We start from the raw sequence: 13413 nt of genomic DNA, 5'->3' as shown, positions 1-13413 counted from the left end.
CATTTCACATATACAGTTTCAAAGCTATGAGGATTCATTTTATTGCCATTATTCCAGTCTACTTTTATTAAAATGTGAAAAAAAATATTGCAGAAAGAAGAAAATATGCTAATCAAGGCAGCTCTTCTCCCCTGTTAATGGGAAATAATTCCCTCTACTAATCTTCCTAGTGAGTCTTTACAATTTAGTTTTTTATATCTTGGATTTTTTTTTTCCTTGTCATCTTCTACTCATAGTCCTTGACTCTTCTATTTTCCTAATTTCACATTTTGTTCTGTTAGTGCTCCAAAGATCCTCTAACCAACTGAGGGTTTCAGATAGAGACGAAAAATAATTTTGAGGTATCAAATATGATTTGTTAGTAATTCACATTTTCCTGGCTAGTTCCCCTGAATGGATGAGATGCAATTTGCTTACAAATATTACAGATAGAAAATCATTTCTTTACAGGACTGGGAATTTCTGCTTCCTCAATTGATACATCGTTTCAAAAATCAGAAGCATAGTTAATTGTTACCCTAACTTTCCCTAATTCTAATATTTTATTCTAGGTTTATTTTTTATATTATCTAAATATCTATATCTATATCTATAAGTTTTTTATATATAAATTGCCACTGTGTCTAAGGGCCACCCCTCCTCATTCACATACCTTATATGAAAAGAACTTATATGCACTGTTGGTGAGAATGCAAACTGCTGCAACCACTGGAGAAGGCAGTATGGAGTTTCCTCAAAACGTTACAAATAGAACGACCCTATGATCCAGCAATTGCACTACTAGTTATTTACCAAAAGAATACAAAAACACTAATTCGGAGGGACACATGCACCCCAATGTATATAGCGGCATTATCTACAATAGCCAAATTATGGAGACAGCCCAAATGTCCATCAACTGATGATTGAATAAAAAAGATGTGGTATATATACATATACAATGGAATATTCCTCAGCCATAAAAAAGAATGAAATCTTGCCATTTGCAACGAGATGGATGAAGATAGAGAATATAATGCTAAGCAGAATAAGTCAGAGAAAGACAAATACCATATGATTTCACTCATATGTGGAATTTAAGAAACAAACAAACAAACAGAGGGGGGGGAGAAAAAGGAGAGGGAGCAAACCAGGAAGCAGACTTTTTTTTTAAGATTTTATTAATTTATTTGACAGAGAGAAAGAGAACACAAGTACGCAGAGGGCAGGCAGAGGGAGAGGGAGAAGCAGGCTCCCAGGACGCTAGGATCATGACCTGAGCCGAAGGCAGCCGCTTAATCGACTGAGCCACCCAGGCACCCCCCAGGAAACAGACTTTTAACTATAGAGAACAAACTGATGGTTACCAGAGGGGAGGTGGGTGGGGGGATGGGTTCACTTGTTGTGATGAGCACCAGGTGTTGTATGGATGTGTTGAATCACTACATTGTATACTTGAAAATAATATTACACTGTATGTTAACGAACTGGAATTTAAGTGAAAACAACAAAAAAAAGAACTTATGTAATGCATTGTTTTTAGAATTTAGAAACACTTTTAGCAGAACTAAGTAAAACAAACAAACAAACAAACAAACAAAAACCACTACCTAAAAGTCAGTAATCAGTGTATATAGAACTATCTCTGAAGAAGCAGGGAAGTAATCATCTTTGCTAACTGGATTGCTGCAGCACTGGGAGTAGAAACAGGAGGGAAACCTACTTTGCACTGTGTTCTCCCTTTGTACTTTTGGATTTCGTCCATGTGCATATTTTAGCACATCAAAAAAGTAGTTAGTTTTTTAAATGATAAGCAAAAATTCACTAATCATTCAATGTCAAACATTTTAGCACCCATATAATTCCTGTTTTTATTTTAGAAGTTTTTGGAAAATTGGTGAGAGCACTCTGTTAGCAATAAGCTATCATCTGGACCTCTTTTAATCAACTGGCTACGTAGCATGCAGGTGACCACTGCATGACTGCTTCCTTTCTGAAGACGGAATACGCTCCACTTTTCACTATAGGATATAATCTGTAGTATGGCCATAATAGAAAATCAATTGCAATGATATTTTTCTCTTGTTTAAAAGTCAGCCCTGAAATGTTCATTCATGTACAAGACCCTGTGGTTCAAATTTTAACTAAGAACTTCAGCTTCTAGAAGTGAAGTGAGGATCATGCTCTGGCAGCCCCCACCCCCACGAAAATAACAGTAAGATCTTGGATCAGTGTAACAAACATGCTTTTTGATGAGGTTACTGAGTTGGCAAGAAAGCAGGAGAAATCTTCAAGCCCCACCCCATCTACTGCCATGGTTCCTACCACAAATGAGCAGAAACCAAAGTGGGGAGCAATCTGTTATAAACAGACTTGAAAACCAAGGTTGCCTTGGGAATATATGAGGATGCTAAGCCTTGGGCTAGTATAAAACTGGGAAGCCAAGTCTCTGATTCTGCTTTAAGTCTGTACCCTCAGTGGAGCCAAAGTGTTGCCGAGCTGATAGCTCAGTAGCAGCCCCTCATGCCCAGCAAAGTCAAATGCAAAACTCTATAGGAGATAATACAGAACTTGAAAAAAAAGTGTGGATTATTATCTGAGCATTATTTTTCCTCTTTTAAATCACTTAACACCCAAACATGTCTCAATGGAGGAAGAAAAACTCAATTTATGTGAACACTTTTTAAAAAGGAAATGTTAGCTTCATGTGTGTATCTCTCTCTCTCTCTCTCTCTTTTTTAGTAATTGCATTTAAAAAAAATCTAATATCTTTGAAATTATGCAAACTTGACCACACTTCTTTTTTCTGTCAAGAGAGATCATTTAGGTTGTTTGACTGATTTCACTATGTAATTTATTTAGTATTTTAAGTAATAGAATTCACCGATAATAATATGTGACATTTACCGAACACCTACTATGTTTTAATAGTTTACTGCTCTAAGCAATTTCTATGCATGTCATATCTAATGCTTATAGGTAGGTGATATTATTATTCCGGTCATACAGTTAAGGAAATTGAGTGTTTAAACACCTCGCTCAACATTATACTGTAAAGAACAGATTCAAACCCAGGCAGTCTGATACCAGCCTTAGCGATTATGTTCTATTGCTTCTTGTGGATTGTGTTTGCGCTGTTACCTGAGAATCGCTAAACAGAAAGCAAAAGAAAAAAATTACCTCAAATTATTCCTATTCTCTTTTCTTATTAGGTACAAATATGTTCCTCATTTTTTTCCCCCTGTTAAATGTTCTCTAGCCATGCTTCTTTCCAAAGAAATAATATGAGTACAGGAGAAAAAAATTATTAGATTTATTAAAATTTGTCACATAGCCGTTAGAAATATAAATCACAGAACTCTCACAAGGTAAAACAAATTTTGGAAATTCAAATTTTATGACTGTTCAAGAAATAAAATCAACAATTTCCTGTCTAGCTTAAAAACATTCTTTTCCCTCATTTTGAAGGATGGCAATTACAGAAGGCTAAACATTAACTACATGCATAGACCATGTCAAGTGAAAATATGGATAAGGTATAAAATAGGCATTCTTCTTGAAATGGTTTTATCTTGGTTTCTGATTATTCTTTAATAAAACTGAGTGGGAACATTCAAAGCCACGGCATTCTGATTTATCCTTAGTCTTCTGTCCGAAAGGCAATCTGTTAGATACTACTGGGGCAGTAAACATGTAAGCAAATGAAATGGCAACCATACATATTGTTCTATATCAAAACCTTAGACTGGACCAGAGCTATAGGATTTATGCGAGCTGGACTGAATGCAAAAATGCATATATTTAATTCTCTTCCAATTAAATGGCTTTCAGTCCCTCTACTATGTACACAGATCTTTGAGTTCTTCTGAATTCCTTATGGGAAGAAGAAAAGGATTTGCTAAATCTAACAAAATACCATTAGGGTAGGAGAGATGGAAAAAATTATTTCTTAATTCTTCACAACAGTAAAAGTGTACATAAAATGTGTTTTTTATAGGTCCTCATTTATAAGAATGTACATTGTCAATGTCTATTTTATGTCTCAGTGTTGCTGTAGAGTTTCTAGGAAATTCAACAGTTCTTGTCAAAGAGAAATTTTTTTCATCATTGCCATTCTTTAAAAAAGAGGTGTTCCTTCTTTATTGAAATATTCTTTGATTCTATTGTTTGTGAAACAAAACAGAACATGCCTTGTTCTTGTTTGCAAGGCATCTAAGTGACCTAGAAATGCACAATGAAATGCTCAAAAACACCAGTGTTTGATAAAGTCTGTTCACTTCAGCAGCAAGCATCTTAGGAAAAAAAATTACATTTACATATCCAAAAAATTCATGTTTAGATTTAACAATAAAGTCATGCTGAAAAATATGTCTTGGAAGGCAAAAAGGGCAGTTCTACATGACTACTTCTTTTTTTTTTTTTAATTTTATTTATTTATTTGACAGAGAGGTAACACAGCGAGAGAGGGAACACAAGCCGGGGGAGTGGGAGAGGGAGAAGCAGGCTTCCCCCTGAGCAGGGAGCCCGATGCGGGGCTTGATCCCAGGACCCTGGGACCATGACCTGAGCCGAAGGCAGATGCTTAATGACTGAGCCACCTAGGTGCCCCGCTACATGACTACTTCTAATCAAGAAATAGCTTCACACCGCTGTAAAACTAAACATATGCGTGGATTATTTGGTTCCTTCTTAGTCAAAACTTAAATAGTCTAGGTCTTCTCAAACTACAGATCTTACACAAATGAGATTCGTGTGAGGGCACATTTGTACCCATGCTCATCTAAGCTGAACTCCATGAGATGAGAGGAGTGCTAACACGTGCACCCTTGGTTGGCATGTAAGATCTGTTCTTTCCATCCTTTTATTACTAAAGATCAGCTTGGGTGGTGTATCCAGATAATGGAGTATTTTTCATTGCTACAAAGAAAGGAGCTATAAGCCATTAAAATACATTGGATAGACTTAAGTGCATATTGAAGTGAAAGAAGCCAATCTGAAAATGTCTATACCATATGACATTCCGGATGAGGCAAAACTATGGAGACAGTAAAAACATCACTGTGGTTGCCAGGAGTTAGAGGGGAGGGCAGGATGAATTGGCAGAGCATGGAGGATTTTTAGAGCAGTGAGACTTTGTATGATATTATAATGGTGGATACATGTCATTATACATTTATCTGAACCCATAAAATATATCACCCAGGGTGAATCGTAATTTAATCTATGGTCTTTGGATGATAATTCAAAGACTATGCATGGAGGTGGGCAAGGAGCCTATGGGGAATCTCTGCACCTTTCTCTTAATTTTGCTATAAACTTAAAATTACTCTAAAAAATAATTTAAAAAATCTATTCTGTTCTTAATGGGTACATTCTCAGTTGCTTATACCCAACATATCTGATTAAAAAAAATAATAAGCCTCATACAAAAGAAAGGCATAATCATATTATCCAAAATGTAGCAAAGTTATCTTCTATTTTCCTTATTAAGCAGGGAAACTATTATGATGTAGCAGGAATGCTCAGTGAATTGTAAGCTGAGCACGCCTAATATACTATGTAATTAGTTGAATTGTGCTCCCCCTCCCACAATTTATATATTGGAGTCCAAACCACCAGCATCTCAGAATGCAAACGTATTTGGAAATAGGGTCATTGTAGATGTAATTAGTTAAGATGAAGTCATACTGGAGTAGGGTAGGCCCCTGATCCAGTATGACTAGTGTCCTTATAAAAAGGTGAAATTGGGACACAGACATGTACACAGTAAGAATGCTATATGAAGGTTGGAGTTATGCTACCATAAACCAAGTAACTACCGGAAGCTAGCAGAGAGGTCTGGAATAGATCCTTCTCCAGTGCCTCCAGAGGGATCATGGCCCTGACAAACCCTTAACCTAGGATATCTAGTCTCCAGAACTGTGAGATAATACATTTCTACCGTGTAAGCCATCCAGTTTGTGGTATTTGTTACGACAGCCCTAGCAAACTAATATGTACCATTTGGACCACATTCTCTTTGGCCCACTGCCCAGCCTAGTGCCTGACACTTAGTAGGGTCTCAACAAATATTTACTAAATTAATTAATACCACTGTCTTAGTAATAGAGGAAACACAATGCCAGTTCCTTCTCCAGCTGGGTGCTCAATGTTGGAATTCCTCAGACAGCTCCCTTAGATATCCTTATTTCCATGTGCTATATTCCCATCCTAGAAATTTGTATATAACTCTTTTGTGCCGTTAAGTATCACTTAATAAATCATTATGATAGTACTCTATAGAGTTACCCAGAGTTGGGGGGAGACACTTCCTCTCTACCCACCATGTTGTCTTGCATGTCAAAGAAAATACTTAATTTGAACTCCACTGGCACCTTAACTTACTCTGCTCAGAAGAGGTGGAGTGACTTACCTGACCGATGCATCTTAAAGGATATCTGGGCCTGCTTAGCTCAACTCCTCTTTTCCTTCCTTTTGATGTTCTACATTCCTCTTCTGAGAATAGGTTCTGCCCCTGAGTGGGAAGCCTGCCCTGGTTCCATGCTGCCTGTGGGTACTTTGGCATGATTCTGGGTCTTACCAGAAGTCCTTGGCTCTCACCATAAACCGCATCCCTAGATTAGCCTTTACGAATAGTGAATGTGAGAATGTTTTGGTTGTCTATTTGCCTTACTCATTTTTTCCCTCTTATTTTGTTCAGACAGAGAAAGCAGGTGATACTTATTACTTCCTACCAAGCCAGTTCACAATAGCCTGATAAAATTGTTTTTCTCTCCCCCATTAAGCTCTTGTCAAGTATCGTGCATATCGTAGCTATTAAATTCCTGTTTGTTAATGTAATGATTGATCCATTAAATAAGAATAAAGGAATGAATGAATGAGTAAACAAATGTTAAACAAACTGGGAGAACTTGGCACCATAATCTGGGCACATCATTATATAACTAAGACATCTCCAAAGACTCTAGACTTTAGTCAAAGAAAAAAGTATATCTGTTCATAGCTAAGCTTCTTGAATGAATTCTCTGTCAGTATATTATATATTTTCTTTTCATCCGTTCTTTAATCCATTCCAACCTGGCTTCCCCACCCATCATTCTACTATAACTACTACAATAACTGGTAGCTAATATCACCAGTGATCTTCATGTCCTTAATCTCGGTAGATTTTTTTTTTATTAAAGATTTTATTTATTTATCTGAGAGAGAATGGGAGACAGAAAGCATGAGAGGGGGAGGATCAGAGGGAGAAGCAGACTCCCTGCCGAGCAGGGACCCCAATGCGGGACTCGATCCCGGGACTCCAGGATCATGACCTGAGCCGCAGGCAGTCGCTCAACCAACTGAGCCATGCAGGCGCCCAATGAAACTTTATTTATTATTTTTTTATAAAGATTTTATTTATTATTTGACAGAGAGAGAATGAGAGAGAGAGAGCACATGAGAGGGGGGAGGGTCAGAGGGAGAAGCAGACTCCCCGCCGAGCAGGGAGCCCGATGCGGGACTCGATCCCGGGACTCCAGGATCATGACCTGAACCGAAGGCAGTCGCTTAACCAACTGAGCCACCCAGGCACCCCCAATTTCGGTAGATTTTATGCCCTTATCTTGCTGGACAATTTAGAAGCTTTGGCCACAGGTAGTAAATGTTTCCTCCTCATTGCTCTTTGCTTGGTTTTAATGGCACGAGGATCGACTGATTTTCCTATTACTTCCCTGGCTGCTGTTTCCTAATCATTCTCTCACTGACCGTTAAATGTGGGAATTCCTCAGACAGCTGCTCTAGGGATCCTAGTTTCTACTTGCTGCACTGTCTCTCTAAGCAATTTCATTCACTCCTCTGGCTTCAATTATAATGCAGTCTAGCTACATACTGTTGTCTCTCGAATGGATTCTCTCCAACCAAGAACTCTCTGACATGACATCTCCATTGTGAGTTTGGCATGGAACTCTGTCTCAGTGTGCCCAAAACTATGCCCATACTCTCCCTGACCCCCCGCACAGTCCTGATCCTTCTCTCATATTTCCTATCTCAGTGTATGGCTTTGCCACCCACCAGGTTTACCATGATGTCTAAATATTTTTTCAGTCCACTTCTTTCCATGACTGTGCCACCATCATCTCTTGTCTAGGACACACAAATAACTTCCCACAGACCTCTAAATATCTACTCTTGCCATTCTCAAACCCCCAGAACAGGGGATCTTCGTAGAGAATGTAAATCTAATTGTGTCATCTCCTTGGTTAAGATACATCAATGCCCTCTCGTTGCTTTTAGGATACAGTCCCGAATTCTGAGCATGCCTTCTAAGGCCTTGCCTAATTTGGTCTTTGTTTATCTATTTTTTCTCCATTACCTTCCTCTGAAAAAAGTCTCTTGACTTCTTTTTCATGTTTCAGGTTGTAGTACATTGGGAAAAAAGGGCTTTCCTTGACTCTTTATATAAAATTAAGTGAATGCATATGCATTATATCCCAGCTTTCACTGGGAAAGCATTCATCACACTTAAACTTGTTTAAAGATTACACATCCTGACATATTTTGAGGTCTGCGAGAGCAGGGATCATGCCCGTCTTGTTCATTTTTCTGTTCTCAGTCCCTGACAACAATTGAGTGCTTAATAAATATTGATTAAATGAATATTGAATGATGAATATTTCAGAACATGACTTTGCATTTTAACTTTTCAAATGCGACGTGACATTTAGAAATACCTGAGAACAGTGTATTTTGTGCCTTGGTAATTACTTGTAATAAGGTATAGCAATAAGAATCTAAAGGGAGCTATGGTAGCTTTTTTTTTTGCTGCTTCTTTCCTACACATTTACAAAGGTCAATTCTGTATGAGGGATCAACTGGAAGACTACATCAATAAGGGGCCGTATTCTTTTAAAAAAAAGTGTTCTTTCCCCTTAAAGGGCAAAACTATGAAAGCTTGTAATGTATTCTTGTGCTTTCTAATTCCTAAAGGTACCTTAATATGGCCCTCAGAGATTGATGCACATAGGGAAAACATTGATCTAAGCAATTGATTGAGACAAATATGGCATTCTACTTTAACTCATTGTAAATTACTGTTATTAATTTTTAAAGTTATAAAAATAATAGATAGCCAGTGAATGCAAAGATAACATAAAGAAAACTTCTCCCACCCCATCTAAATTTACTATCCTTAGGGAATCAAAGTTGACAATCTATTGTACACCTTCCATCCTGTTTTCATGCTCATATATACAAAATTATATGTATATATCTAAGGGAACTCGGTGTTTGCTTATTTTTAAAAAATAGGATTAACAATATATGTTCTCTGCAACTTGGATTACTCTTTGAATAGTAATGATGAGCACCTTTTCCAACTCAATAGATACACACTTAATTCACTGTTTTTAAACTATAGCTTTCCATGGTAATGATAATCACAATCTTCTTAATCATATTCTCATTGATAGGCATTCAAACCATTTTCAGGGCTTTCTTACTACAAATACTGCTGTGCATATTGTTATATATGTATTCTTATACCACACTACCTTTATTTCTAGAGGATACAGTCTCAAAGTGGGATTACTGAGTCAAAGAATATGTGCATTTGTATATTTATATTTTTCATGTTAATAGCTATTGATTATGTTTCCAAATGATTGTACAATTTCATATTTTTAAGTTGGCTGTCCTATCCTCACACTGGCATCTGTCAGTAGGACTCTCGTTCCAGTTTCTGGGTTAAACTGTCTCTACTACACCTTCTGCTATGAGGAAGCCATAGTGACCCACTGCAGGTCTACTGGTTCTCTACTCTTAGTTACTTTCCAAGTCTCCCACTGGGGCATAGTTGGACTTTTAGATGACATCCATAGCACAAGGGGGTCTTGGAAGTGTATTTGCCAATTTTTTTAAAGATTTCATTATTTTTTTTTTTATTTTAGATAGAGAGTGTGAGTAGGGGAGTGGGACAGAAGGAGAGGGAGATAATCTCAAGCAGACTCTATACTGAGCGTGGAACCCAACCCACGGCTCGATCTCACGATTCTGAGATCATGACCTGAGCTGAAATCAAGAGTTGGGTGCTTAACTGACTGAGCCACCCAAGTGCCCCTTACTTACAGTCTATCTGTTCTGACCCTCCAGTGGAGATTTGAGGCTACTCTGCAGGAAACATTTCTCCCAAAGTTGTAAACTAAAGTAATTCATAGTTCTCCTTTCCTTTGGACTCCCTTCACCTTTTCTTTGGTTTCCCTTTTCTTACCACAACCACATCATACTCCAGACCAAAACCTAAAGATAGGGGTGCTGAATCCCTGAAAGAACCAGGCAGTGTCTTAAACTTGAACATTTCCCCTTTAAATTTCTCTCCAATCATACCATCTTACCTTGCAGGAACTTACTCTATATTATATCTTTCTTTTTATTTACCCCAAACATGTTTCTTTCTCTAGATGGCCCCCACTCTACTCTTTGACAACAAATATGACTCATGGTCTATGTTTAGTGGTAGAAAAGTGAAATGGGAAGAAAAAGAAATTCCAAATAGTTCAGAGAGAGTATACATTAGAGGATATTTCAAAAATATCCCTATTATACAATTACATTACATCTACACCTTGACCAAAATACTTGCCCAGTAATCTAATCCCGTGAAAAGATAGCCTTTAAAATTATCTCATTTACCCACTCCCTGTTGTACCCCTATTAGACCTTTAAAATGTCTTTATTTCTCTGCCTTTTCTCCACCCTCTAGAACCTGAGCTTAACCAAGATATAGTTGAAAACCGATGCTGTTATTAGATTTTCCATATAATGTTTTCTTCTCTTTCAAGAATTTGTCTTTAACATGTATTATGCATTTCCAGAAATGTGATCACCCTCCATTGACATTTAGGTATATCATGCAGGATACTTCTTCTTAATTTTTATTTTCTCCTTTTCTCTTCCTATTTTGTTTTATCTGCTCTGATTCAATTGCTGTGAAATGGTTAGAGTAATTCCTCAAATGTTGTCCTCAAGTAGGATGCATGGGTAGTATATACTCAGAACTTCTGTTGTTTAAAGTGACTTTCTTTTGTCCAGATAGAGGAATAATATTTTAGTAGAGTTAAGTTCTTGAGTTGCTGTACTTTTTTTCCCCTCAAGTTACTACAGATGTTACTTTATTGTCTTCGAGCTTAGAGTATCACAGATGAAAGATCTCATGTTCTTCTGTTCCTATTTTCTTTGCAAGTAATCATATTTCTTCAGTGCAGGAGCTTCTAGAGTTGCTTTTTAATATCGGAGTTTGGAAATTTTACTTAGATGTGTTTAGGAGTATATATGCTTCATTAATCTGGTGTCAGATTCAGTGAACCATTTCGGTCTGCAAACTCAAGTGTTTCTTCATCTTAGGTAAATTTTCTTCTATTTTTGTTGTTGTTGTTGTTGTTGCTGTTGAGTTATTATTTCTTTTCTATGTGTTCCTTTCCTCATTCTGGAGCTCATGCTATTTACATGTTGGGACTCTTGGGTCTCTCCTCCAAGCCTGTTACCATTACTCTTAAAGATATGTATCTTTTTTAGGTTTTACTCTATTGTGTTAGTTTTCTATTGTTGCTATAACAAATTACCACAAATGTAATGGTTTAAACAATGCAAATTCACTGTCTTACATTTCTATAGGTTAGAAGTCTGACATGGAACTAGCTGGGCTAAAATCAAAGTATCAACAGGACTGTGTTCCTTTCTAGAGGCTCTAGAAGAGAATCCATACCCTTGCCTTGCCAGCTTCTAGAGGCCACCCACACTTATTGGCTTGTGGTTGGTTGGTCCCCTTCTTCTATCTTCAAAGCCAGCAACATTGCATCTCTTTGGCCATTCTTTAGTGTCACATCTCTCTCTGACCCTCCTCTTCTGCCTTCCTATCACACTTTTAAAGACCCTTGTCATTACAGTGAGGGCCCCTGAATAATTGAAGAAATCTCCCAATCTCAAGGTCTTTAATTTGATCAGATCTCAAAATTCTCTTTCACCATGTAAGGTAACATTCACCTGTTCCAGGAAGTAGGACATGGACATCTTTAGGGAGTCATTATTCTGCCTGCCACACCTGTGTTGTGAAATGGTCCTCCAATTCAGTAATCATCAATAATTAGATGAAGTATAGACAAGAATCATGAGTGAAAGGGGAACTCAACTAGGCCTAGAGATGATTTTCAGAGCTGTTTGCAATCATGCTTTTCCTATTAGCCTTCATGGAGCTTATTCCCTGGTGCATCATACTCCACACTCATTGAGAAGTTCCTGTGGCTAGAGTGACTAACCACATGCTCTTGTTCTGTTGTAGAATCCAGTGAACATGAAGACAAGAGTGCAGGTGCCTCAGGGGAGACACCCTCCCAGCCTTATCCTGCACCAGTGTACAGTCAGCCCGAGGAGCTGAAGGAGCAGATGGATGATGCAAAACCAACTAAGCCTGAAGAGAATGAGGAGTCAGACCCATTGCCTGATAACTGGGAAATGGCCTATACAGAGAAGGGTGAAGTCTACTTCATTGAGTGAGTTTCACACATTTCTTTGCATATTGCTACAAAGATCATAACAGTATGTAAGTGATGTAGCACATAGAGATATGGTCAAAATAAAATACTGAGTTTTATCATTTCTGATATTAGCTTCCTTCTTTGTGAGAGAATAATGGACAGTGCCTTAATGCAATTAGATTACGCTATAGATTATAGCTATAAATCAAAGAATGAATTAAACAATTACACTGTAAAATTTGTTACAGTCATGACTAAAAAGGCAAATCTCTATGTGATGTTACTGTTGAGTTAGAAAATAATCTACCTATCATGAAAAATGCTTACTCTATTCTTTCAAGACCTCGGTATTGTCCAAATGAGATAATACCATGTTTTAACTAAGATTGCTGGAAGCATCTACCATCGTGTTCAGTGATGCAGCCATTTAGAGCAAAATACTTGTCACAAAAGACAACATTTTAAGTATTTCATGCAGAGGTCAGATGTCAATAAGATTATTTAGGTTTGCATTGTGTAACTATACATCGCACTCATTTTTATTAATTTCATTCTATTTTTTGCTTACCATTTTTATGACTTGCCAAGGAAACTGAAATGCTAATCTTGAACTCCCTGGTGATACTCATTCTAATCTTTTCTTGCTTTTTGGACTTTTTTTCCAAAAAAAGAAATTTTAATATATTTTATTAACAATACTGTCTTTCCTTTCCTTTATCTTCTAGGAGTAGAACCACTTTTTTTTTTTTTAAACAAAGCCCTAAATTGGAGATCTCAGCAGAAAATTAAATTGTTGATGTACATAAGACAATCAAAATATTCACTAGGAAGAATAAAAACTAAAAATATTGTAAATGAACACTTATTCCCGCAACACTTATTCCCTCCAACAAGACTCAAACAGAAAAATTAATAAAACCTG

The 13413-nt window shown here is 37.2% G+C and overlaps 1 protein-coding gene across 1 annotated transcript in view; it reads left to right on the top strand.

The window, feature by feature from the left end:
- The window catches only part of MAGI2 (membrane associated guanylate kinase, WW and PDZ domain containing 2), a 1351041-nt gene that overhangs the window by 880328 nt on the left and 457300 nt on the right, over window positions 1-13413 (top strand). The window contains exon 5 of the mRNA XM_044920220.1: window positions 12296-12506. Coding sequence (XP_044776155.1) covers window positions 12296-12506 — 211 coding nt within the window. The remainder of the gene's footprint in view (window positions 1-12295; window positions 12507-13413) is intronic.

The sequence above is a fragment of the Neomonachus schauinslandi genome, chromosome 12, assembly GCF_002201575.2.
Source record: "Neomonachus schauinslandi chromosome 12, ASM220157v2, whole genome shotgun sequence".
NCBI classification, from domain to species: Eukaryota; Metazoa; Chordata; class Mammalia; order Carnivora; family Phocidae; genus Neomonachus; species Neomonachus schauinslandi.
The sequence above is the reverse complement of the archived record's forward strand: the minus strand, read 5'-3'. Positions and strand labels throughout refer to the sequence as shown.